Source organism: Oncorhynchus mykiss, chromosome 18 (assembly GCF_057628025.1).
Source record: "Oncorhynchus mykiss isolate SJ-2025 chromosome 18, ASM5762802v1, whole genome shotgun sequence".
Taxonomy (NCBI): domain Eukaryota; kingdom Metazoa; phylum Chordata; class Actinopteri; order Salmoniformes; family Salmonidae; genus Oncorhynchus; species Oncorhynchus mykiss.
In genome coordinates, this window is record NC_143039.1 from 65,594,974 (window position 1) to 65,621,557 (window position 26,584).

The following is a 26,584-nucleotide window of genomic DNA, read 5'->3' on the forward strand; positions in this document are numbered from 1 at the left end:
AGTCTTATCCCACTGCTGCAACTGCCTCTCCCGAGTCCGTAGGGCAAAGGTCAAGAGCCATGCGTCCTCTGAAACACGACCAGGCCAAGCCGCACAACTTCTTGACACACTGCTCACTTAACCCGGAAGCCAGCCTCACCAATGTGTCAGAGGAAACAGAGCAGCTGGCGACTGAAGTCAGCTTGAAGTTGGCCGTCCTGCCACAAGGAGCTGCTAGAGCACGAAGGGACAAGGAAGTTCCAGTCTGCCAAACCCTCCCCTAACGACGCTGGGCCAATTGGGTCGCCGGGTCACAGCTGGCTGTAACACAGCCTGGGATCGAACCCGGGTCTGTAGTGATGCTTCAAGCACTGCAGTGCCTTAGGCCGCTGCACCACTCGGGAGGCCCACATTTTTTTAGGTTTAAATCTGTTCTTGTGTACTGACTAGGCTGAATGATAAGGTCGCCAGTCGTCATTGGCCGCGTCAGGGCACTTTTCAATGTGTGTTAACGTGATTGGATTACAGGACGCAACAGTGTTCCCTCTGTCTTTCCTGATGCTCCATCATTCTGTCAGACTCCATCATTGATGCTGCTACTGATTCTCTTTGACGTTTTTTTTCTAGAGCTAGATATATCTGTAATTAAATAAACCCACCCCACCACCCCAAACAATGTTGTCATCCTTCCCTTTAATCTCTCTCTCTCTCTCTCTCTCTCTCTCAAGCTGCCCTTTTGAGTGGTTGATTGTGCGGAAGAGTGATTTAGAACTCAGACGATTTGGATTTAGAATTCTCAAAGCCCATCAGTGTTTGATTAATGGGTTAAGGGTGAAGGGCAAATGCACTCTGACACATGATATCAGAAGAAACAACTACAGAGTGTAATGAACCTGTGCTGGTTGGAGTGTAGATTCATCTGTATTAATATCTTTCTCCCTTTCCCTCTGCTCCACTCTCTCTCCACTTTCCCAAATTCCTCCTATCGCTTCCCCTCTGTTTCCCTCCCTCCATCCCTCCCTTTGAACCTCCCTCTGTCTCTCTGTAGGATGGTTCTCGTGCTGGTCGTGAGAGGAAGAAGACGGTCTCCTTCAGCAGCAGTCTCTCTGAGAGGAAGATCAGCAGCGCTGCAGACTGCATCAGTGCTATGGTGGGGAACATCACCTATTACACACACTAGTTATAAACTATACAGTTCTGCTGTGGCAGTGTCTGTTGGTTTCAGTTATTCATTAGTGCACACCGTTGAAAAACGTTTCGCAACGGAAAACGAAAACAGACGTTTTTCATTGGCCAGGTAGTCTATTTCGTCCAGTTTGCTTCCCAGTGAATAGGATCAAGGTCTGTGCATAATTGACGTGCTGTTTGTGTCAGGTGAGGGGTACTGAGCTGCGGAAGGTGCGCTCCAACTCACGTGTCTACCAACGCTACTACCTGCTGGAGTCAAGTCTGCAGGCCCTGCGATGGGAGCCCTCCAAGAAGGAGTCAGATAAGGCCCGCATCGCCGTCTCCTCCATCAGAGAGGTAGGTACACACCCAGGAGGAGAACAAAGTGGAGACAGGGATGCTATTAATCATAATAGAGTTAACTCCTGATAAATGCAATGGCTGGGGAATGCCATGAGTGAGTTTATGCACTGAACCAGAACTATTTTAATTGGATAATCTGCAAGACATTAAAATGGAGTTTGCACTCATCAGGAGTTGACTATTCTTCAGCACTGTCTTGGAGCCAAATAGAACAATCAGTCAGTGAAGGAACTCGGTGAAACAATAGGAACAGTTGACTCCTTGTATACTGTTCCTATTGTTTCACCGAGTTCCTTCACTGACTTTTGATTGGATCCTTCTTTGTGTCATTCCAGGTCCGCACCGGCCGCAACACAGAGACATTTAGGACCAACAGCATCTATGACCAGATCTCTGAGGACTGTGCCTTCTCTATCATCTATGGAGAGACCTATGAAGCTCTGGACCTGGTAGCTAACTCTGCAGAGGTGGCCAACGTTTGGGTAACTGGCCTGAGGTAGGATACATGTCGTCAATGTCTTGCTGGGTTGCCAGATCTTGATGTAGAATACATGTCGACAAAGTATTTCCGGGTTGCCAGATCTGGTTGTGCTGTAGTTTAGCCAACTCTCCATGGCCTAGTGATGTCATACTGTAACAACCTGAAGATCCACTGGCAGCGAAATGGAAGTCCCAGTGAGACAATGAAGTGAATGAAAACAATTGGAAGAGTTGGCTCATCTCCCATTTTATTCCCTACCCTAGTATCTTTAAATTATGACGACATCTCCTTGTAATCCTTCTCTGTCTCATCCTAGGTATCTGATTCTGTATGGGAAGCATGCCATGGATATGATAGCCAGCAGTGAGGACAGCCTTCGTCTCGTCTGGCTAGCAGAGATGTTCTCCTCTAAGGTTGTTTCAAATGGACTCGGTGGAAGAGAGGAGGAGGGGATCAGTTTGCGGTCGGCGGTAGGACTGATCAAGAGTGTTAACCCTGGAGTGAGGAGTGGGAAAGTAGAACGCAGGTTTAAGGAGCTCCATCGAATCAAAGAGAGGACGAGGGGGGCTCGGACAACTGGAGTTGGAACTGATGTTGGGGCTGTGGCTCTACCTGAAGCAATGGTTGGGACTTCAGTTGTAGCTGGAGCTGGGACTGGTTCTGGGGATGGAATTGAGGTGGTCGGTAAAGGAGATGGGGCTGGGACTAGAACTGAGGTGGTCGGTAAAGGAGATGGGGCTGGGACTAGAACTGAGGTGGTCGGTAAAGGAGATGGGGCTGGGACTAGAACTGAGGTGGTCGGTAAAGGAGATGGGGCTGGGACTAGAACTGAGGTGGTCGGTAAAGGAGATGGGGCTGGGACTAGAACTGAGGTGGTCGGTAAAGGAGATGGGGCTGGGACTAGAACTGAGGTGGTCGGTAAAGGAGATGGGTCTGGGACTAGAACTGAGGTGGTGGGTAAAGGAGATGGGGCTGGGACTAGAACTGAGGTGGTGGGTAAAGGAAACTCAGACAACAGAAGAGGAGAAATAGAGGACAGGGTCACCAAGGAGGAGTTCATTGAGGTATTTCACGAACTTTGCACCCGACCGGAGATCTACTTCCTGCTTGTGCAGTTCTCTAGCAACAAGGAGTTCCTGGATACCAAGGATCTGATGAAGTTCCTGGAGGCTGAGCAGGGCGTGGCTCAGGTAAGGATTGGGAAGAGGAAAATTATACCAGAAGAACTGTTCTTGTGTTTTCTCTCTCCCTGTTTCTCCTCTCTTTTCCTTATCTTTTGTCCTTCTTAGCTCTGTCTAGATGATAAGAAATAAAGTGTCCCTGCAATTAGGGCTGTGGCGGTCAATTTTGTCAGCCGGTGATTGTCATGCAATAACTGCCGATCTCACGGTAATTGACCAACAATTAACATAAACACATTTAGCATCTCCTGGCTTCAACGCACAGCCTACAAGCAAGACACTGATGCAGACCTTTGGAACATCTACATTTTAAAAAGTCTAATAAATCCATGTAATATAGCCTACACCTTCACAATAAATCCATGATTTATTTTAGACAGGTCTAAAGAAAGTGAAGTGAAATGAAGCCTATTTCAGAATAACAGAATAGCATATTCTGAGGCTATGCCATATGGCTGTGGGCTACACTAGTTCATTTAGCAGACAAGATTTGCTTAGAATTCTGTGGCATTATTTTATAGTATGAATAATACAATTGAACATACAGTAGCTGAATAAAATAGAAAGGATATTTTCTGCGGGAGTTCTCACTATTCTGTGTTCAGCAGTTAACAACGACACATGTCCTCCCATATGCTTAATTTAGAGTTATTTGTGCGCACTGTGCCTATTCAATATTTCTCATTGTTGGGTCTGTATGTTTTTGGACCATCATTTCGTCCTCCAGTTTAGATGGACGTCATACTATATTTGTGTCTTCCCTTCTCTCCAGCCTATTTTATGGACAACGGCGTTTTTATTGATTGCTTGTCAGTGTCAGCAGAGTTGACTAGCCTTAAATTTGACATATTATAAAAGATTCTGCTAATGTCTCCAGTCATATAAAGTGCAGTATAGTTGCTTGAAATATGTTTATAAAAGGCCACATTTTTCCTATGCAAATGAAGAAGAAACGTATCTGTTATAGCCTGGGCCTACTAGCAGCACGAGAAAGCTAGGATCCTCTTTTAAATAGTGGCCAGTCAAAACTGTTTTCACACATGATTGTGTAATGACTGAGTTTATAAGAACACATCTTTCACTAGGCTCTGTAGGCTACGTGCTCTCTAAGCGTGTTCCATGGTGCTAGGCCTAGGCTACATTTGGAGTTATTTGGCCACTTTAGTTGTGATACAAACCGTATCAAAACATATAGACCTATGGGCTAGGTTACGTGATGTGTGTGGCTACGATTTGAAAAAGTCTGGGGAAAAAAAGAATGCGCTGCTTCTTGCCTTATGCTGGGCATCATTCAGTGATAATACATAATTCACAAATTATAATATTGTCAGCCATCAGACTATTCTTAATTTAATCTTGTCTTTACATATATTACATAATATATGTGTGAAATTAGTTTTGATTTAGAAAAAATACGTATCATTTTTGCACTTAAATAGATAATGGAGGACGCTTTTCCCGTAGTTCATTTTCATGCCAGCTAGGTAGGCTATACTCATGTTGTAAAGCGAAGCAATGTGCTTAATATTAGTAAAGTTGAGAAATAAATATAGTAGTCCTAGATTATAGAAATCTGATGGGATCCTCCTCTTTTTAATAGAGGCCATCAAAACTCTACAATTGCATAGCCCGTAGAAATGTTGCGCAATTAGTAATTAGAGGAACAATAGAGCTCTGAATACCAGGCCATTAGAGACGGGCAATTAGCAAGTTTGGTATGCTTCTAATAACCATCAGCAGCATCAGAGCACAGTTTTGGAGATGCCTAGTTACCGTGACTAAACGGTCATGTAGAATTTGACTGCAGTCATGACTCGTGACCACCGGTATGGCGGTAAAATGGTCACCATAACAGCCATAACTCCAATGGACAGTTGTTGTGTCAGGTTTTACCGAATAGAACTACAGTACTAGTCAAAAGTTTGGACACACCTACTCATTCAAGGGTTTTTCTTTATTTGTACTATTTTCTACATTGTAGAATAATAGTGAGGACATCAAAACTATGAAATAACACATATGGAATCATGTAAGAACCAAAAAAGTGTTAAACAAATCAAAGTATATTTAAGATTCTTCAAAGTAGCCACCATTTCCCTTGATGACAACTTTGCAGACTCTTGGAATTCTCTCAAGCAGCTTCACCTGGAATGCTTTTCCAACAGCCTTGAAGGAGTTCCCACATATGCTGAGCACTTGTTGACTGCTTTTCCTTCACTCTGCGGTCCAACTCATCCCAAACTATCTCAATTGGGTTGAAGTTGGGGGACTGTGGAGACCAGGTCATCTGATGCAGCACTCCATCACTCTCCTTCTTGGTCAAATAGCCCTTACACAGCCTGGTGGTGTGTTGGGTCATTGTCCTGTTGAAAAACAAATGATAGTCCCACTAAGCGCAAACCAGATGGGATGGCGAATCGCTGCAGAATGCTGTGGTAGCCATGCTGGTTAAGTGTGCCTTGAATTATAAATGAATGTCACCAGCAAAGCACCATCACACCTCCTCCCCCATGCTTCACGGTGGGAACCACACATGCAGAGATCATCTGTTCACCTACTCTGCGTCTCACAAAGACACGGTGGTTGGAACCAAAAATCTCAAATTTGGATTGCAAGTTCTTGAAATGTTCTGTATTGATTGACCTTCATGTCTTAAAGTAATGATGGACTGCCATTTCTCTTTGCTTATTTGAGCTGTTCTTGCCATAATATGGACTTTGTCTTTTACCAAATAGAGCTATCTTCTGTATACGGCACAGATTCCCCCCTCCCCTAGAGGTGGAAATCACCCCTACCATGTCACAACACAACTGATTGGCTCAAATGCATTAAGGAAAGAAATTCCACAAATTATCAAGGCACAACTGTTAATTGAAATGCATTCCAGGTGACTACCTAATGAATCTGGTTGAGAGAATGCCAAGAGTGTGGAAAGCTGTCATCAAGTCAAAGGGTGGCTACTTTGAAGAATCTCAAATATAAAATACATTTTGATTTGTTTAACAAATTTTTGGTTACTACATGATTCCATGTGTTATTTCATAGTTTTGATGTCTTCACTATTATTCTAAAATGTAGAAAATAGTAAAAAATAACGAAATAACCTGTAATTAGTAGGTGTGTCCAAACTTTTGACTGGTACTGTATGTCACTTCAAGAGAATCTCTCTGTTCTGCTCTCACCTCCCTGTCTAGGTGACTGAAGACACCAGTCTGGAGCTCATCCAATCCCACGAGCCGTCGGAGGAGGGCCGTCGCCAGGGCTGCCTCTCATTGGACGGTTTCACCAGCTATCTTACGTCCATGGAGTGCCACTTGTTTGACCCGGAGCACAGCAAGATGTGCCAGGACATGAGCCAGCCCTTATCCCACTACTACATCAACTCCTCCCACAACACCTACCTCATCGAGGACCAGTTCAGGGGGCCCTCTGACATCACCGGCTACATCCGGGCTTTAAAGATGGGCTGCAGGTGTGTGGAGGTGGACGTGTGGGACGGCCCTGACGACGAACCCGTGGTTTATACTGGTTACACCCTCACCTCGCCTGTCCTGTTCCGCTGTGTCCTGGACGTGATTGGGTGCTTTTCATTCGCAGCGTCAGAGTGTCCTCTAATCCTGTGCTTGGAGAACCACTGCTCCCCCTGCCAGCAGAGAGTCATGCTCCAGCACCTGAGGAGGATACTAGGGGAGAGGTTGTACACAGGGCCCCTCGGGGAAGGGGAGGGGTACCTGCCCTCTCCCCATGCCCTGAGGGGCAAGATCCTTCTGAAGGGGCAGAAGTTGAAGGAGGGGTGTGGTGAGACGGAGGGGGATGTGACTGATGAAGACGAGGGGGCGGAGATGTGCCAGAGGATGAAGGCTGGTAACAGTGAAGGAGGAGGAGGGGAGGGGGGACAGAAAGGTGGCGGGGGGGGTGTTACTAGTAGCGTGAAAACCCTGACCCCTGCTCCTCCCTCTAAACGGTTCCATCTTCTGAAGGAGCTCTCGGACTTGGTGACTCTGTGCAAGTCGGTACGCTTCACGGACTTCCAGAAGTCTTTCTCAACCCAGAAACCCTGGGAGTTCTGCTCGTTCAACGAGACCCTAGCGGTGCGCTGCGCCAGCGAGCGCCCGGGAGACTTTGTCAACTACAACAAGCGCTTCCTGTCGCGGGTCTACCCCAGCGCCATGCGCATCGACTCCAGCAACATGAACCCACAGGACCTGTGGAAGTGCGGTTGCCAAATTGTGGCTATGAACTACCAGACGCCCGGGTTGATGATGGACCTAAACATCGCCTGGTTCCGCCAGAACGGGAATTGTGGGTACGTGCTGCGACCCACCATCATGCGACAGGAGGTTTCATATTTCAGCGCCAATACAAGAGAATCTGTGCCGGGTGTGTCCCCTCAGCTGCTCCATGTTAAGGTGAGTGGCTAGCAGATTACCACCATGTGGTCTGTCTATTTCTATCAGTTTAATAGAGGCTCCTACACACTGCCTGGCTGGTTGACTCCTTCATGGTTAATAGAGGCTCCTACACACTGCCTGGCTGGTTGACTCCTTCATGGTTAATAGAGGCTCCTACACACTGCCTGGCTGGTTGACTCCTTCATGGTTGAATGGTATTGTTTGTAATTTAGTACACTTCTCTTGCACCTGAATTAAAATAAGATGTGGGAACATTTCAATCAAACAAACAAACTAACACACAAATTGACACTCAAACAATCAACAAACCAATCCATCCATGCAGGTGATCAGTGGTCAGAACTTGCCCCGCCCGTGTGGTTCTGGAGCTAAAGGAGATGTGGTGGACCCGTACGTCTACGTGGAGATCCATGGTATCCCTGCCGACTGTGCCGAGCGCCGCACCCGCACGGTGGTGGAGAACGGAGACAACCCCATCTTCGACGAAAGCTTTGAGTTCCAGATCAACCTGCCTGAGCTGGCTATGGTGCGCTTCGTGGTGCTTGATGATGAATTCATAGGGGACGAGTTCATAGGTTAGTACTGGAACGAGGGCAAAGGTCAGCAGGTCAGTAGTGGCGGGAGGGCGAAGGTCATCTCTGCACGGACTGCTAGTCCGGTGTCCAGTCTGCTTTGGGTTGAACTAGTGATACTACAACAACTTTTCAGCCATATGAAGGTCATCGACTAGTTCACTGAGGAAGTATCACTAGCTAAGATAAAAAAACACTTGGTAGCAGTTAAAGAGTGAGTGAACATTCACTATCTTCTCATGGTCATTTCATTGTCTAACACCACTGTACATCAATTTTAATCTCCCCTGTTTTACCACAGGTCAGTATACCATTCCCCTGGAGTGCTTACAGCCAGGCTACCGGCACGTACCATTACAGTCTCTGATGGGGGAGGACCTCCCCTACGCCCGGCTGTTCGTCCATGTGGCTCTCACCAACCGGAGAGGAGGGGGCAAGTCCCACAAGCGAGGGCTGTCTGTGCGAAAGGCGAGGCGAGGGAGGGAGTACGCTGCACTCAGGGACCTGGGGGTCAAAGCCTTGGATGATGTTTTCAAAATGGCGGCCCCGTCATTGAAGGAAGCCACAGACATGCGGGAGAACATGCAGGTGAGGAGGAGAGGAGGATAGTCATTTGTCATATAGACAGTCACCATTTTCAGATTGAAGGACAGAAATACCTGTATACCTGTATTTACAACAGATGATGTCCAGCTCAGAATAGCCAAGTCAACTTCAGGTATATATCCCAACCCCTTGAGGGTCCAATCTCAGTGATCACTAAATTATGACTCAGCTAAAGATGGCTGACATGGTCATTTCTCCAGAGACATCAACAGCTATAGACTGAATGGAGGAAAACAACACAGAACCAGTGAGATAATATTTACTGTGTCTAAACTGGCAATTTAGCCTGATCTATGAAGCTCTGCTTTAGACTGACAGGTTATGGAAAGGTTATGGAAAGGTTATGGTACCTTTAACTGTTACCATTAGTCTGGCTGTCTAAGTGATATGGAGTTGCTCTAATCTGTTTAGTCTGGAGATGACTGGGATTCATGCCAGACTATGATGTCGTAGACTAATGCACTAATGCAAACAGATTGGGTACGCATGCATGCACACGCACACGCACACGCACACGCACACACACACACACACACACACACACACACACACACACACACACACACACACACTCACACACACTCACACACACCTAAACAGAAGTAAACTCTGAAGGCAAGCATCATGACATCATGAAGAGATTAGAACAGCCTCTCTGACAATGTCAGTTGTTAAATCAAACTTTTTGATTTAGATTTTAGAGGTTGAATGACCATAATAATAATTCATTTAATTAGTGTGGTAGTGACACATTCGATTTGTGGTTGTCTCTTTAATTATGTACTCATAAAGCTTCTAAAATTCAATCAGATGTTCTCTCAGTGATGGTATCCCAGGAAACCATGTGACAGTTTGTTCCATGAATAAACCCTCAGCAACTCTAATCACTCAGTAGGGGATTACAGTATGTAATCCCACTGCATCACCAATACAGGGAAAGTGTGTGTGTGTGTGTGTGTGTGTGTGTGTGTGTGTGTGTGTGTGTGTTTATATATGGTGCCTTCAGAAATGATTCAGACCCCTTCACTTTTTACACATTTTGTTACATTACAGCCTTATTCTAAAATTGATTAAATATTATTATTTTATCAGCAACCTACACACGATACACCATTATGACAATGCAAAAACAGAAAGTTTAGCCAATGTATGAAAAATAAAAAATAGAAATACCTTATTAACATAAGTATTCAGACCCTTTGCTATGAGACTCGAAATTGAGCTCAGGTGCATCCTGTTTCCATTGATCATCCTTGAGATGTTTCTACAACTTGATTGGAGTCCACCTGTGGTAAATTCAATTGATTGGACATAATTTGGAAATGCACACACCTGTCTATATAAGGTCCCACAGTTGACAGCACATGTCAGAGCAAAAACCAAACCATGAGGTCGAAGGAATTGTTCGTAGAGGTCCGAGAAAGGATTGTGTCAGGGCACAGATCTGGGGAAGGGTACCAAAAAATGTCTGCAGCATTGAAGGTCCCCAAGAACACTGTGGCCTCCATCATTCTTAAATGGAAGAAGTTTGGAACCACCAAGACTCTTCCTAGAGCTGGCCACCCAGCCAAACTGAGATGGGCCTTGGTCAGGGAGGTGACCAAGAACCTTATGGTCAATCTGATAGAGCTCTAGACTTCTTCTGAGGAGATGGGAGAACCTTCCAGAAGGACAACCATCTCTGCAGCACTCCACCAATCAGGCCTTTATGGTAGAGTGCCCAGACAGAAGCCACTCCTCAGTGCAAGGCATATGACAGCCCACTTGGAGTTTGCCAAAAGGCACCTAAAGGCTCTCCGACCATGAGAAACAAGATTTTCTGGTCTGATGAAACCAAGATTGAAGTCTTTACCCTGAATGCCAAGGTCACGTCTGGAGGAAACCTGGCACCTTCCCTACAGTGAAGCATGGTGGAGGCAGCATCATGCTGTGGGAATGTTTTTCAGAGGCAGGGACTGGGAGACTAGTCAGGATTGAGACAAAGATGAACGGAGCAAAGTACAGAGAGATCCTTGATGAAAACCTGCTCCAGAGCGCTCAGGACCTCAGACTGGGGCAAAGGTTCACCTTCCAACAGGACAACGACCCTAAGCACACACCCAAGACAACGCAGGAGTAGCTTCGGGACAAGTCTCAATGTATTTTAGTGGCCCAGCCAGAGCCCGGACTTGAATCCAATTGAACATCTCTGGAAAGACCTGAATATAGCTGTGCAGCAACGCTCCCCATCCAACCTGACAGAGCTTGAGAGGATCTGCAGAGAAGAATGGGAGAAACTCCCCAAATATAGGTGTGCGAAGCTTGTAGCATCATACCCAATAAGACTCGAGGCTGAAATCGTTGCCAAAGGTGCTTCAACAAAGTACTGAGTAAAGGGTATGAATACTTATTTAAGTGTGATATTTCAATTTTTTATTTTTAATAAATTGGCAAATTTAAATTATTAACAGTTTTTTCATTATGGGATATTGTGTGTAGATTGATGCGGGGGGGGAAACTATTTTAATCCATTTTAGAATAAGGATGTAACGTAACAAAGTGTGGAAAATGTCAAAAGGTCTTAATACTTTTCGTAGGCACTGTACATGCGTGTTGCCTTAACCCCCCCCCCCCCTCGCCTCGCTTTCTCTCTCTGTCCCTGTAGAACTCGGTGGCAGTGTTCAGGGATCTGTGTGGGGTGTCAGCGGTGGCTAACCTCATGCAGTGTGTGTTGGCCCTGGGGGCCCGAGTTTCGGGTGCTGACGGGGCCCCCCTGCTGCTGTTTGAGTTGAAGGAGCAGTACCCCTCCATGGAGTCTCAGGGGCCCCTGCCGGACGTCCTACGCAGGGTGGTGTCCACTTACGAAATGGTGAGAAATAATTAATTAATCAATCAATCCTTCACATTCAATTTTTTTGTAGGGCTTTGGGTTGTGAATACAAATTAAATGAAGTTGATTGTTTCTTTCTGATTATTTGATGTTTTTAACTACTCTTTCTCTATGGCCCTCTCCTCTATCTCCCTTCCCCCTCTCTCTCTCGCTCTGCCTTCTCTTGCTCTCCCTTCCCCCGCTCTCTCGCTCTCCCTCACTCTCTCTTTCTTTCTCCATCGCTCTCTCTCTTCCCCTCTCTTTCCCTTCCCCCCCTCCCTCGCTCTCCCTTCCCTCGCTCCCCCTTCCCCCACTTTCTCGCTCGCTCTCCCTTCCCCACTCTCCCTTCCCCCTCCCTCTCTCACTCTCACTCTCCCTTCCCCCTCCCCCCTCCCTCTCTCTATCTCCCTTCCCCCTCCATCTCCCTGCCTCCCTCTCTGCCTCTCTCTTTGCCAGCACCCCCCTTCTCTCTCTTTCTCCCATACCTCGAAGTAGTGTAATTGATGCTTGGATGCTTGGCCCGTCAGATAGCTTTTTTAAAAATTGAACCGTCCACTGGGCAGATAGCTGTGCTTTTAATTGAACAATCCACTGGTCAGATTATGTCTGGGGTCATCTGTCTACAGATATAGGATCTTCATTTGAGCCAGTTTAATACAGCAGGAAAACAATCCTGCAGCAAAAGGAAATGTGAAGTGGATAAAATGAATGGACATTTTTGTAGCCATTTTTCTTAAAGGGAAAATCATGTCAGAAATGTCAAAAGGGAAAATTACACACTTCAGAAGCATTTAAAACCTCAAATACACTACAAGTTTTACATTTCCTGTATAGCGGGAATGTTCTCCTGCAACAGGGTGATCAAATTAAGATCCGACACCTGTAGGTCATTATTATGTAAGTAGTTTTGTTATGTAAGATGTCTGATATCTGATGACAATATGTCTCTGTTCTGTTCCCTCTGGTTTATAGAGGTATCTTTATAGCTTTCACCTTTAGCTGTGTCCCAGAGTAAAGCCAGAGAGATTTTAAATTGATTAATGATTAACTAAAAAGTGCTTACTTTCGCAAACTCCCCCGAACGAGTTGAAGTAGCCTGTCGTGTGTGTGTGTGTGTGTGTGTAATTTCCCATGACACACAATCACTTACACACAGTTTTAGGCTTAAGGGTTAAGTTTAGGTTCAAATTAGTGTTAGGTTAGAATAAGCGTTAGGGTTAAGGTTAGGTTTAGGGTTTGGGGTTAAGGTCAGAGTTAGGGTAAGGTGGTTACTGGTCTAGCGTTAAGGGTTAGGGAAAGAGGAATTTGAATGGGAATAATTATTTTGGTCCCACTTAGATAGTAAACCCAACGTGTGTGTGTGTGTGCGTGCGTGTGCGTGCGTGCGTGCTTTGAGAATGCATCCTCATCCCTGATGGATCAGAGTGAGAAACGCTCACCCTGGCCCTGAATATTATTAGCATAAATGTGAATCTCATTCCGCTAAGTGGCTCTCACACATTGACTTGGATGCCTGCCTGGGGGAGAAATAAATGGGTGGAAGCAGTGTGTGTCTGTGTGGTGGACAGACCCTTAGGAGCAGCAGTGTGTGTCTGTGTGGTGGACAGACCCTTAGGAGCAGCAGTGTGTGTCTGTGTGGTGGACAGACCCTTAGGAGCAGCAGTGTGTGTCTGTGTGGTGGACAGACCGTTAGGAGCAGCAGTGTGTGTCTGTGTGGTGGACAGACCCTTAAGAGCAGCAGTGTGTGTCTGTGTGGTGGACAGACCCTTTGGAGCAGCAGTGTGTGTCTGTGTGGTGGACAGACCCTTAAGAGCAGCAGTATGTGTCTGTGTGGTGGACAGACCCTTAGGAGCAGCAGTGTGTGTCTGTGTGGTGGACAGACCCTTAGGAGCAGCAGTGTTTATCTTCAGTTGTCGAACACCAGACTCACAAAGTGGGGTCATGTCCCAGAAGGCATTGCACTAAGTGTTTAGTTAATCAGGCTTTTGGTCTTAATCTCTCTGGGGTTATTCATGAAATGTAACGATTAACTGATACATATGTTTTGTGTGTCTCTAAGTAAGGAACTGATCTTGTGTACTCTGTCTACAGATGATCCAGGCGAGCAGAGCGGTGATCGAGCTGTCAGACGGAGTCTACGACAGGATCCTACAGATACAGACAACAGGTGAGAGAGAAGGAAAGAGAGGGGAGAGAGAATATACTGTACATAGAGAGAAAGAAGGAACGTTGTGTTGGCTAGTTAGGTGGTTAGAGAGCAGGCAGGATGTTCTTCTTCAGTCAACAGCCCAGTAGCTGTGAGAAAGCCTTGCCTACAGGCCCTGCCAACAGACTCTCCCGCTGAGACATCGTCAACAACACCCTGAAGCCTGTAGTCTCCTGAGACTTCCATGGTTATGTCCCAAATGGTACCGTCCCAAATGGCACCCTATTCCCTATATAGTGCACTACTTTTGACCAGAACCCTATGGGCCATTTGGGACTCACATTATCTCGCTACCTCACCAATCACTGGAGCTATTTTCATCCTGGCTCTGAGGCCGATCTGTCAATATGTTACTATTAGATGAGTTTGTTTATTGACTGAGCTCTTGATTTGTGTGGGCGATCTGTAGTTTGTGTTGGCATAAGCTCTGGGTACAGGTCGAGATGGCCTTAGGCACAAATCTAGAATCACTGTATCCTCCCCAAATCCTATCCTTTTCCAATAGAGGTGGAAATGCAAAACATACCTTAGATCAGTCTCTAGGGGTAACTAGGCGGAGCAAGGTTTGTTTACCCCGCAGCGACTCTGGTTGCTGGGCATCATGGGTAGGCTGACAGAACTTGGCAAGACAGTCATCGCCATGGTGATAAACAGTGAGCATTCCGTGGTTGCCAGGAGAAGGTGATTGATTCGCAGATGAAAAGGTAGTCTGTGGAGAGGATGTTGGTTTGAGATGCGTGGGAAGTCTGGATAGAAAGGCTCAATAACTATATATAGTTATTTGGCCGGGATTCAATGCAAGACGCGTTAAAACGCAGTGCACTATAACATACTTTTTAAAGGTAAATTACGCTTGAACCAACATGTGCAGGATTTACTGTGAATGTGATCTCCGCAAATGTTGGGGAAAATAACTTTAAAAGGCTCATTGTTGGCTGTATAGGCCTAATGAGCAGACCTCATAGAGCTCTGGTTAAAGATAGTATACTATATAGGAAACAGGCTACCATTTGTAACACAGACTTTTTAATAAACCTTCTTCATAAAGACAGTTATGATAATTGTGCTGCAGGGTTTTTGTGAGGCCCTAGGAGTCTGAGGAGAGGGGATGAGAGGTCAGCATATATATTGTGCTGCAGGGTTTTTGTGAGGCCCTAGGAGTCTGAGGAGAGGGGATGAGAGGTCAGCATATATATTGTGCTGCAGGGTTTTTGTGAGGCCCTAGGAGTCTGAGGAGAGGGGATGAGAGGTCAGCATATATATTGTGGTGCAGGGTTTTTGTGAGGCCCCAGGAGTCGGAGGGGAAGAAGAGTTCTGGCCCGTGCTGATCTCTCTCTGTTCTGTCGGTTCCGCTCGGCTACACAGGGAAATAGAACGTTTCTCACATGCACACACAACGGAATGCCCTGGCACTCAAGCCAAGCGTCGCCTAGCAACTGCACTGGCAGGCAGGCAGGCAACGTGGTGCGTGTAAGTGTGCGTGTTTGTTTGTGTGTGAAGGGGAGGGTGGATTTAGTCAGTGTATACGAGATGATGTGTAATTGTGTATAAGTGAGTGTTGCAGTTAGTGGGTTGTTTTCAGGTGTATGTAAGACAGAGAGAGAGAGAGAAAAGGGAGAGGGAGGGAAAGGGAGAGGGAGGGAGGGAGGGAAAGGGAGAGGGAGGGAGGGAAAGGGAGAGGGAGGGAGGGAGGGAGGGAGAGGCTTAGGGAGGGAGGGAAAGGCTGAGGGAGGGAAAGGTTGAGGGAAGGGAGGGAGGGAGGGAGGGAGAGAGGGAGGGAGAGGCTTAGGGAGGGAGGGAAAGGCTGAGGGAGGGAAAGGTGGAGGGAAAGGCTGAGGGAGGGAGGGAAAGGCTGAGGGAGGGAGGGAAAGGCTGAGGGAGGGAGGGAAAGGCTGAGGGAGGGAAAGTTTGAGGGAAAGGCTGAGGTAGAGCATTAAACAGTAATATCTACTGAGTTGCATTCAGGTCTGCGTTGCGTTGTGTGGTGTTGCTCAGGATGCTGTGTTTAAAAGTACCCTCACATTATCGCTCCTAGCAGTGTGTGACCGGTGTTAACCCACTTCCTTGTCTCCATGGAGATGGTGATAAAGTGTGACAGTGTCCTGGGGCGAACAGAGAAAGCCAGGCAGAATTTACACACTGCACCACACGCTCAATCTGACCAGAGGGACGTGAGGATGAGGAGTTTGCCCTCTCTCTCTCTCTCTTTAATTCAGGCCAGGATTAAACCAAAGGCACATTGTCAACAAGCTCATTCCACTGTGGACAATGCACATTGTAAAGAAAATATTTCCAACGTTTGCGGAGATTCACTGCAAACATTGAGGATGTTGGCTCAACCATAAATTACCTTTAAAAGTCGAAAGCAATGCGCAGTCCCCACTCCCGGTCTCAACCTCTTTATTCTTGTATTCAGATATCTCTCTACCTTTCTCTCCAGGTGCGTGGGTAAAATCACTGCACAGGATTGGTACATCCGGACATCACACCTGCGGGACAGGTACAGGATGGTAACAACAACTGCCCGAGTTACACCAGGAACGCACAATCCCTCCATCAGTGCTCAGACTGTCCGCAATAGGCTGAGAGAGGCTGGACTGAGGGCTTGTAGGCCTGTTGTAAGGCAGGTCCTCACCAGACATCACCGGCAACAACATCGCCTATGGGCACAAACCCACCGTCGCTGGACCAGACAGGACTGGCAAAAAGTGCTCTTCACTGACGAGTGGCTGTTGTCTCACCAAGGTGATGGTCGGATTCGCGTTTATCGTCGAAGGAATGAGCGTTACACCGAGGCCTGCACTCTGTAGTGGGGTCGATTTGGAGGTGGAGGGTCCGTCATGGTCTGGGGCGGTGTGTCACAGCATCATCGGACTGAGCTTGTTGTCATTGCAGGCAATCTCAGTGCTGTGTGTTACAGGGAAGATATCCTCCTCACTCATGTGGTACCCTTCCTGTAGGCTCATCCTGACATAACCCTCCAGCATGACAATGCCACCAGCCATACTGCTTGTTCTGTGCTTGAGTTCCTGCAAGACAGGAATATCAGTGTTCTGCCATGGCCAGCAAAGAGCCCGAATCTCAATCCCATTGAGCACGTCTGGGACATGTTGGATCGGAGGGTGAGGGTTAGGGCCATTCTCCCTGGAAATGACAGGGACAGGGACAGGGACCCCCCCCGCCCCCTTTGTTCAGGGACACATTATTCGACTTCTGTTAGTCATTTGTCTGTGGAACTTGTTCAGTTTATGTCTGTTGAATCTTGTTAGTTTGCATGCCCTGCCATGAGCGTCAGAGCCGGTGCAGTAGGATTCAATCTTCATCCTGTATTAACGCTTTCCCTGTTTGATGGTTCATTTTAGGGCGAAGCAGGATTTCTTATAAGCATCCTGATTAAGTTTCCCGCTCATTGAAAGCGTCAGCTAGCTCGGTGCGGATGTTGCCTATATTACAGTATAATTTCCCTTTGGTAGGATAGTCTCGACCGTAGATCATTGAGTTTGTTTTCCAGTGATTGCACCGATGGTAATGGTGATTTACTCACTCGCCTATGAATCCTAACAATGCACCCCGACCTTCTCCCTCGGTATCTCTTCCTTTTCTTCACGCTAATGAAGGGGATTTGGGCCTGTTCTCCGGAAAGCAGTATATTCTTCGCGTCAGACTCATTAAAGAAAAATCTTTCTCCAGTTCGAAGTGAGTAATCAATGTTCTGATGTCCAGAAACTATTTTCGGTCATACGAGATGGTAGCAGCAACTTTATGTACAAAATAATTGAAAAAACTACCAAAATAGCACAATTGGTTAGGAGCCCGTAAAATGTCAGCCATCCCCTCTGGCGCCATCATTCATAAAATGCAGGTGTGCCAAGCTTATAGCGTCATACCCAAGAAGACTCTAGGCTGTAATCGCTGCCAAAGGTGCTTCAACAATGTACTGAGTACAGGGTCTGAATACTTATGGAAATATATTTTTGCAAAGATGTCAAAAACTTGCTTTGTCATTATAGAGTACTGGGTGTAGATTGATGAGGGGAAAAAACAATTGACATTTTTTTAGGACAAGGCTGTAACTTAACAAAATGTAGAAAAAGTCAAGTGGTCTGAATGTACCGTTACTGCATGTAACAAACAGTTACATGACCAACAGCATGGCCAAGCAAGGTAAGGTTTCCAACTCTTTCGGACGACTAAACAACTATAAACACTGGAGAGGTACCGCAACTATAAACACCGGAGAGTTACCGCAACTATAAACACCGGAGAGTTACCGCAACTATTAACACAGGAGAGTTACCGCAACTATAAACACCGGAGAGTTACCGCAACTATAAACACCGGGCCTCCCGGGTGGCGCAGCTGTGCCATCAGAGTCCCTGGGTTCGCGCCCAGGCTCTGTCGTAACCGGCCGTGACCGGGAGGTCCGTGGGGCGACGCACAATTGGCCTAGCGTCGTCCGGGTTAGGGAGGGATTGGTCGGTAGGGATCTCCTTGTCTCATCGCGCACCAGCGACTCCTGTGGCGGGCCGGGCGCAGTGCGCGCTAGCCAAGGTTGCCAGGTGCACGGTGTTGCCTCCCACACATTGGTGCAGCTGGCTTCCGGGTTGGATGCGCGCTGTGTTAAGAAGAAGTACGGCTGGTTGGGTTGTGTATCGGAGGACGCATGACATTCAGCCTTCGTCTCTCCCGAGCCCGTACGGGAGTTGTAGCAATGAGACAAGATAGTAGCTACTAACAATTGGATACCACGAAATTGGGGAGAAAAGGGGGTAAAAAAAATAAAAATAAAAAAATAAAACTATAAACACCGGAGAGTTACCGCAACTATAAACACCGGAGAGTTACCGCAACTATTAACACCGGAGAGTTACCGCAACTATAAACACCGGAGAGTTACCGCAACTATAAACACCGGAGAGTTACCGCAACTATTAACACCGGAGAGTTACCACAACTATAAACACCGGAGAGTTACCGCAACTATAAACACCGGAGAGTTACCGCAACTATAAACACCGGAGAGTTACCGCAACTATAAACACCGGAGAGTTACCGCAACTATTAACACCGGAGAGTTACCGCAACTATAAACACCGGAGAGTTACCGCAACTATAAACACCGGAGAGTTACCGCAACTATTAACACCGGAGAGTTACCACAACTATAAACACCGGAGAGTTACCGCAACTATTAACACCGGAGAGTTACCGCAACTATAAACACCTGAGAGTTACCGCAACTATAAACACCGGAGAGTTACCACAACTATAAACACCGGAGAGTTACCACAACTATAAACACCGGAGAGTTACCGCAACTATAAACACCGGAGAGTTACCGCAACTATAAACACCGGAGAGTTACCGCAACTATTAACACCGGAGAGTTACCGCAACTATAAACACCTGAGAGTTACCGCAACTATAAACACCGGAGAGTTACCACAACTATAAACACCGGAGAGTTACCACAACTATAAACACCGGAGAGTTACCGCAACTATTAACACCGGAGAGTTACCGCAACTATAAACACCTGAGAGTTACAGCAACTATAAACACCGGAGAGTTACCTCCGGACAGGAGCTGCCTCCACTAGTCCAGCACCATTTCAACTTCAACATCATCTAATCACCTATTCTTAATCTAATAAAATTACATTTTATTGGTCACATAAACATGTTTTTAGCAGATGTTATTGCGGGTGTAGCAAATTGCTTGTGAGTTTAGCTCCAACAGTGCAATAATATCTAACAATACACAACATTACACACAAAAGTAAAATAATGAAATTAAGGAATATATAAATATTAGGATGAGCAATGTCAGAGTAGCCTTTAATAATAGTTATTAACACAGTGACAACTAAAAGATACCAAAAACAATTTTGTCCAATAAACGCAAGCTAAATCCTCTATGATGTGGCTGTCCATGGTACTAATTTCTGTGTGTGCGTGTTGACTCACCCAATGCCATCCTCCTCTTTCATGTTGCCTAAATGGTCTATGATTTTGATTATTTTGTTGTGTTAGGCTACCTGGCTAAAATGCTTGCTCACTAGCCTAACTTCCTTTCATGGGCAATGATGCGCCTCGCCAGCTACTTGAACTTCCATCCTTTCAGGCAAGGGACACAATGTATGAATTTATGGTTGCATCAGAATCACTGTTATCATCATTGGCCCGTACGGAGAATTAAGTAAAACCACAAGTCCAAATCCCTATTTCCCGCCATTGCTAATTTTAGCTGGCTAGCTAGCCACCGGAAGACAATGACCCAACGAGATGCAAAAATGTATGTTTTGTTTTGTCAGTGACGTTTGGCTTCTGATGTGATTGGTCTGAAGCCAAATACAATCTGGTTTCCCTTAGCACTTTTTTTTGGTGCGCCAGAACCATTCACAGCTGAGTTCACTCAGTTTAGCGCAACGCTGATTGACTATTATTTAATATTTTTTGTCAAGGTAGGCCACATGCTCGCTGGCTTCCCTTGCATTCAATGCAAGCAGCAACAAGGTCATACTTTTTTTGACCAGACCGCATCCAATCGATTCACTACACGTACAGAGACAGAGGGGGCGCTGTTTCACTCGCTTAGATGCATTCAAATTTATTAAACATAGAGGCAAAAGATATTCTGGCTTCCCTTGGCATCCATGAATACACACCACTGTTTCTCTCTGTGGTGTAATAAACTGGTGAAGACTTTTGATTGAATCCCAAATACCAGACACCACCAAACCACTGACCTGTGCCAGTCTTGGGCCTTGGTTAAGACACAGAGAGGTTGAGCCAGCCTTGGGCCTTGGTTAAGACACAGAGAGGTTGAGCCAGCCTTGGGCCTTGGTTAAGACACAGTGAGGTTGAGCCAGCCTTGGGCCTTGGTTAAGACACAGAGAGGTTGAGCCAGTCTTGGGCCTTGGTTAATACGTGGAGAGGTTGAGGCAGCCTTGGTTAATACGTGGAGAGGTTGAGGCAGCCTTGGGCCTTGGTTAATACGTGGAGAGGTTGAGGCAGCCTTGGGCCTTGGTTAATACGTGGAGAGGTTGAGGCAGCCTTGGGCCTTGGTTAATACGTGGAGAGGTTGAGGCAGTCTTGGGCCTTGGTTAATACGTGGAGAGGTTGAGGCAGCCTTGGGCCTTGGTTAATACGTGGAGAGGTTGAGGCAGCCTTGGGCCTTGGTTAATATGTGGAGAGGTTGAGGCAGTCTTGGGCCTTGGTTAATATGTGGAGAGGTTGAGGCAGTCTTGGGCCTTGGTTAAGACACAGAGAGGTTGAGGCAGTCTTGGGCCTTGGTTAAGACGCGGAGAGGTTGAGCTAGCCTTGGGCCTTGGCTAAGACACAGAGAGGTTGAGCTAGCCTTGGGCCTTGGTTAAGACGTGGAGAGGTTGAGCCAGTCTTGGGGCTTGGTTAAGATCTGGAGAGGTTGGCAAAGGGGGAAAGGTTCAAGATTGTAATATTGTGTGTGTATGTGTGTCTGTGGTCACCTAGCCATGGAGTTCCATGATAAGTTAAAGCCCATGGCAGTGAAGGAGGGGCTTAAAGGTCGTAAGGTCACCAGAGCTGTGGAGAGTTTCAGCTGGAACATCACAATACTGAAGGTGAATATACACACACCAGACCAACGACTACCACAGAATATTGCCAGTCTGTTCCGACATTGGCCAACTCAGACCAACTCCTCTCTCTCTTCCTATCCTTCCCCTTCTCTCTCTCTCAGGGGCAGGCAGACCTGCTGAAACGGGCTAAGACGGAGGTACAGGAGAACATAAAGCAGGTCCACTACGCTGCCCTGACCTCTAACCTCAGTAAGGGCGGGACAGGAGAGACAACCCACACCCGGCGCAGCCTGGACGCCCTTCCTTCAATGTCGGGTACAGCTCCGGCAAGAAGTTTCCCTTAGGCAGACAGGTCTAGGAACAGTTTACCTGTCTAAAATTATATATTGAACCATAAGGGGAAAATGTAAAAACTGACCGTAGGTCCGTTTCTAAGGGCACAATTGTCCTATTCTGAGGATTGTCAGGGTGATAAGAAGTTGCTACATACGTTCTATAGTGATAGGCTCCTTCTGCATCTCACCCGGGGGCTGCTGGAGATTAGTCTGCCATTTTCTCCAGACAACGATGAGGAAGAAGGAGGATGGACTCAGTTGAAGAGAAAAACTCCTGTTATAGCACTGCCAAGAGGGAGGAGTAATGTCTAAGACACTGGAGACAGGAATGTAGAGAGGAATGAAGGAATGAGGTCTGAGAGAAAGAGAGAGACAATCAGACTGCCCTGTCCCCTACTTTGTATGCAGCTATAAATAAGAAATGTTTAATCCTGCTCTCTATGGGGCCGATTCAGACCCGAATTATGCACTTGTAAATGGAACTTAATTCCCTTTTTATGCGCTTTTCTTTAAAACGTATTCTGACCTTGAATTTAAACAATGTTTCAGCCAGCTATTCCTTCAGGGTGGAGATCAGAGAAATGAATCAATTAAAAAAACTGAAATATCACATTGACATAAGTATTCAGACCCTTTACTCAGTACTTTTTGAAGCATCTTTGGCAGTGATTACAGCCTCGAATCTTATTGGGTATGACGCTACAAGCTTAGCACACCTGTATTTGGGGAGTTTCTCCCATTCTTCTCTGCAGATCCTCTCAAGCTCTGTCAGGTTGGATGGGGAGCGTCATTGCACAGCTATTTTTAGGTCTCGCCAGAGATGTTCAATTCGATTCAAGTCTGGGCTCTGGCTGGACCACTCAAGGACATTGAGACTTGTCCCGAAGCCACTCCTGCATTGTCTTGGCTGTGTGCTTAGGGTCGTTGTCCTGTTGGAAGGGGAACCTTCACCCCAGTCTGAGGTCCTGAGTGCTCTGGAGCGGGTTTTCATCAAGGATCGCTCTATACTTTGCTCCATTCATCTTTCCCTCGATCCTGACTAGTCTCCCAGTCCCTGCTGCTGATAAACATACCCACAGCATGATGCTGCCTCCATGTGCTTCACCGTAGGGATGGTGCCAGGTTTCCTCCAGACTTGAAGCTTGGCATTCAGGCCAAAGAGTTCAATCTTGGTTTCATCAGACCAGAGAATCTTGTTTCTCATGGTCTGAGAGCCTTTAGGTGCCTTTTGGCAAACTCCAAGTGGGCTGTCATGTGTCTTGCACTGAGGAGTGGGCACTCTACCATAAAGGCCTGATTGGTGGAGTGCTGCAGAGATGGTTGTCCTTCTGGAAGGTTCTCCCATCTCCTCAGAAGAACTCTATCAGATTGACCATAAGGTTCTTGGTCACCTCCCTGACCAAGGCCCATCTCCCCCGATTGCTCAGTTTGGCCGGGCAGCCAGCTCTAGGAAGAGTCTCGGTGGTTCTAAACTTCTTCCATTTAAGAATGATGGAGGCCACTGTGTTCTTGGGGACCTTCAATGCTGCAAACATTTTTTGGTACCTTTCCCCAGATCTGTGCCTCGACACAATCCATTCTTGGAACTCTACGGACAATTCCTTTGATCTCATGGCTTGATTTTTGCTCTGACATGCACTGTCAACTGTGGGACCTTATATAGACAGGTGTGTGCCTTTCCAAATCATGTCCAATCAATTGAATTTACCACAAGTGGACTTCAATCAAGTTGTAGAAACATATAATGGATGATCAATGGAAACAGACTCCACCTGAGCTCAATTTTGAGTCTCATAGCAAAGGGTCTGAATACTTATGTAAATAAGGTTTATTTTTTTTATACATTTGCAAAAATGTATAAAAACCTGTTTGCTTTATCATTGTGAGGTATTGTGTGTAGTTTTCTGAATATCTTTTTTATTTAATCCATTTTAGTATAAGGCTGTAATGTAACTAAATGTGGAAAAAGTCAAGGGGTCTGAATACTTTGCGAAGGCACTGTGTGCTGTATTCTTACCTTAATTCCACCAACTTTACGTGCGAGGAAAGGATGGGTAAGGTCGAGCAACCTGTCGGTTCCAGGTGGAACAACATCTACTTCATTCTTTCCTGATACAAATAACACCATTCTCCACACACTGTAATTTACAAATTGATAAGTAATATTGATTTGGTCTAGGGAAATGAGTAAACCATTTGGATAAGGGGATAGTAAATATAAATTACAATTGTTTAGAACTATTTTACCTTGATGATCGCTCCAGATGAATGTGAAACCAGTCATATGTCAGTAAACTGAAGCATATCAACATGTCATCTTTTCCAGTGAATTTGATGAAATGCTGGGCTTAAAACTTGCAGGGATGAAATGCGGAGACTCAAGCTGTAGGTTGATAATAGTATAGCGCCTAACCTACCAAGTTGATTTATAGAATGTTTTAATTATATGCCCCGACTTCTCACCGTATTTTTTTACAATTTGTATTCTGTTAAATATCAGCCACTATCGGTAGCCACCGTCCGTTTTACCCACATCCATTTATAACCACTATTTTTGATTCACCAATATATTTTGTGCATAAAAGCCATCCAAACGTACTTTTTTTTTTATTTTTCAGAAATACTTTCCTAACCCTAAAAAATATACAATGATCTGAGTATTTTTAAATCTACCAATTGGTGCTGAAAAGGAGATATGTATTTACATGGCTTTCTTTCATTAATCCCTAATATTCTGAACAGTTCTTTCCATATATTGACTGCCGAGAAAATTCTAATTAAAAGGTACGCAAAATTTTAAGGGGTGGCTTTAGATAAATGTACTGAAAACTCTGCAAGAAAATCTGTTGGTCAGCCAGTGGGAAGATTTTCAGCTGTGTAATTACATTTATTCACTCGCGTAAGTGAACCACACCTGCAAAGCCAATTACGCACCTACATAAGGTAAGTCTGAATACCAACTACTGACAAGTGAGTAGGAAAGGGGTGTGTGCATTTCCTAAGTCTGAATCGGGCCCTATGTGCAATGTTTGTTACTCTTGGTTTGTGTTTATTTTGGGGGGAGTGAAGAGGGTTTTCAGGGTCATGAAACTATACAGTCCCTTCAGAAAGTATTCACACCCCTTGATTTTTTTTCAACATTTTGTTGAGTTACAGCCTCTACTTAAAATTGATTCAATTTAGGACACTACCCATCCTGATAACTTGGCCCTGAAGCTTTTGGAAGTTTCATTTCTGTACCTTATTGTGAAATATGTAGCTTCCAGAAGCTTTAAAATGAGGGCCAGATTGTCAGGATGGGTAGTGTACTGTATGAGTACACATTAATTACAACTAAGCACCCTTCAAGATACACAGGATTTAGCTAGTTAAAATGAAGTGTAACAACTAGTAATTACATTGTAATTAGGCAAACATTACATGTACTGTGTTTTTCCACATCTGGGATGCCACCCAAGTCATTGAGTTTGACCTACTGATCTGTTTTTACCTGATCAACCAAGTTAACCCAGATGCTGCACTTTATTTTGGGGTCAAGTGCCAGCAACAACACTGAGCGGAGATATAGTTTGAACAGTGCACATTCAAGGCTAAGTAATTACAGCCTATTGAGCATAAGCTATAATCTCTCAGATACCCAGCACATCCACGACTGATCACAACCTGTGAGACAGTTGTTACTGTATGCAGCTGAGAAGAGGCGAAACACTAAGCTGATGATTTTAGTGGAAACCTGCCCATTGGTAACACCCTTGTATTTACACACTGTTGCTAGTTAACCACGACGTAACAAGGACCCCTTCAAACTAAGTGTTACCGGAAAAAGGGGTGTGAATATGTTTTGAAGGCCTGTAGCACAAAGTGAAACTGATTGACAGAAGTGTGTGTGATTCCGGAGGCTGATACAGAATGTGTGAATGCTACTGATATCTAATAATAATAAGCCATTTAGCAGACACTTTTATCCAAAGCAACTTACAGCAGTGCGTACATACACTTACATATTGGTTGCCCTGGCTGGAATCAAACTCACGATACTGAAGTTGCAAACGCCAGCAGTCTACCAACTGAGATGTGTTAAACCCATATTTAATTTCTGAATTGGTTAGGGTCCGTTTCAGATTTGGACTAGTTGGGCTGTCAATGGGATGCTGGTCAGAAACGGCATGAGAATAAGCTATGGTCAGAAGGTCCACGAATGTTCTACTAATTCTATGGATGTCTATCGGTGGCATAGGATTAATTTAACTCAACCAGACAGTGATGATTCAACCATCAGAAACTGTAACAGTATTTCAAGTTCTCCTTCCATGGCACTTAGACCACTGTTTTGTTATGGTGTTGTCACATTACGCTATTTTAATATCTGGTTTTATCCTCGTTGAGTAAAATATTACTGCTTTTTACAAAATTGTAATTTTCAATCATTGGCCTTTTGTCTTAAGTCAGTGTGACACATCTGCCTGCACTGAGGGATGAGCGTTGCCTAGATGCCACCTGTCGGAAGACAGGTGGTTATTCACCTGATGTTATAAGACAAGTTGTCTCTTGATAAATTGACATCAATATCTCAACCAAACCATATCCATTAGATGTATTACCACAACCTAACTAGTTCACAGTTGTAAATGGCCTACCTGGATAAAAAAAAAAACTATATGCAAATAAACCAGCTAATTTATCATCTGGCTGTGTCTTTATTACCATAAAACAGTGCTTTCAAAAATCACACAGCTTTGACCCTGGACTCTTGATAGCCACACATGCAATCAGAGAGACACGACTAGGGCCTGACATCAAAGGGAAGCCACAAAGTATTGAACTGGCATTTTCAAAATGTCACACACACATCAGTCTGGTGATCACTGACCGACAA

At 45.6% G+C, this 26,584-nt stretch overlaps 1 protein-coding gene across 2 annotated transcripts in view; it reads left to right on the forward strand.

Annotated features, from left to right (window-relative positions):
* The window catches only part of LOC110496592 (inactive phospholipase C-like protein 2), a 43,704-nt gene extending 17,314 nt beyond the window's left edge, over nt 1-26,390 (forward strand). For both annotated transcript variants that reach the window (XM_021572574.3, XM_021572577.3), the window contains exons 2-12: nt 1,028-1,129; nt 1,354-1,503; nt 1,845-2,005; nt 2,307-3,180; nt 6,366-7,580; nt 7,909-8,158; nt 8,457-8,743; nt 11,406-11,609; nt 13,701-13,776; nt 21,306-21,415; nt 21,535-26,390. In XM_021572574.3, coding sequence (XP_021428249.3) covers nt 1,028-1,129; nt 1,354-1,503; nt 1,845-2,005; nt 2,307-3,180; nt 6,366-7,580; nt 7,909-8,158; nt 8,457-8,743; nt 11,406-11,609; nt 13,701-13,776; nt 21,306-21,415; nt 21,535-21,717 — 3,612 coding nt within the window. In that variant the 3' untranslated portion in view covers nt 21,718-26,390. The remainder of the gene's footprint in view (nt 1-1,027; nt 1,130-1,353; nt 1,504-1,844; nt 2,006-2,306; nt 3,181-6,365; nt 7,581-7,908; nt 8,159-8,456; nt 8,744-11,405; nt 11,610-13,700; nt 13,777-21,305; nt 21,416-21,534) is intronic.
* The last annotated feature ends 194 nt before the right edge of the window (nt 26,391-26,584 follow it).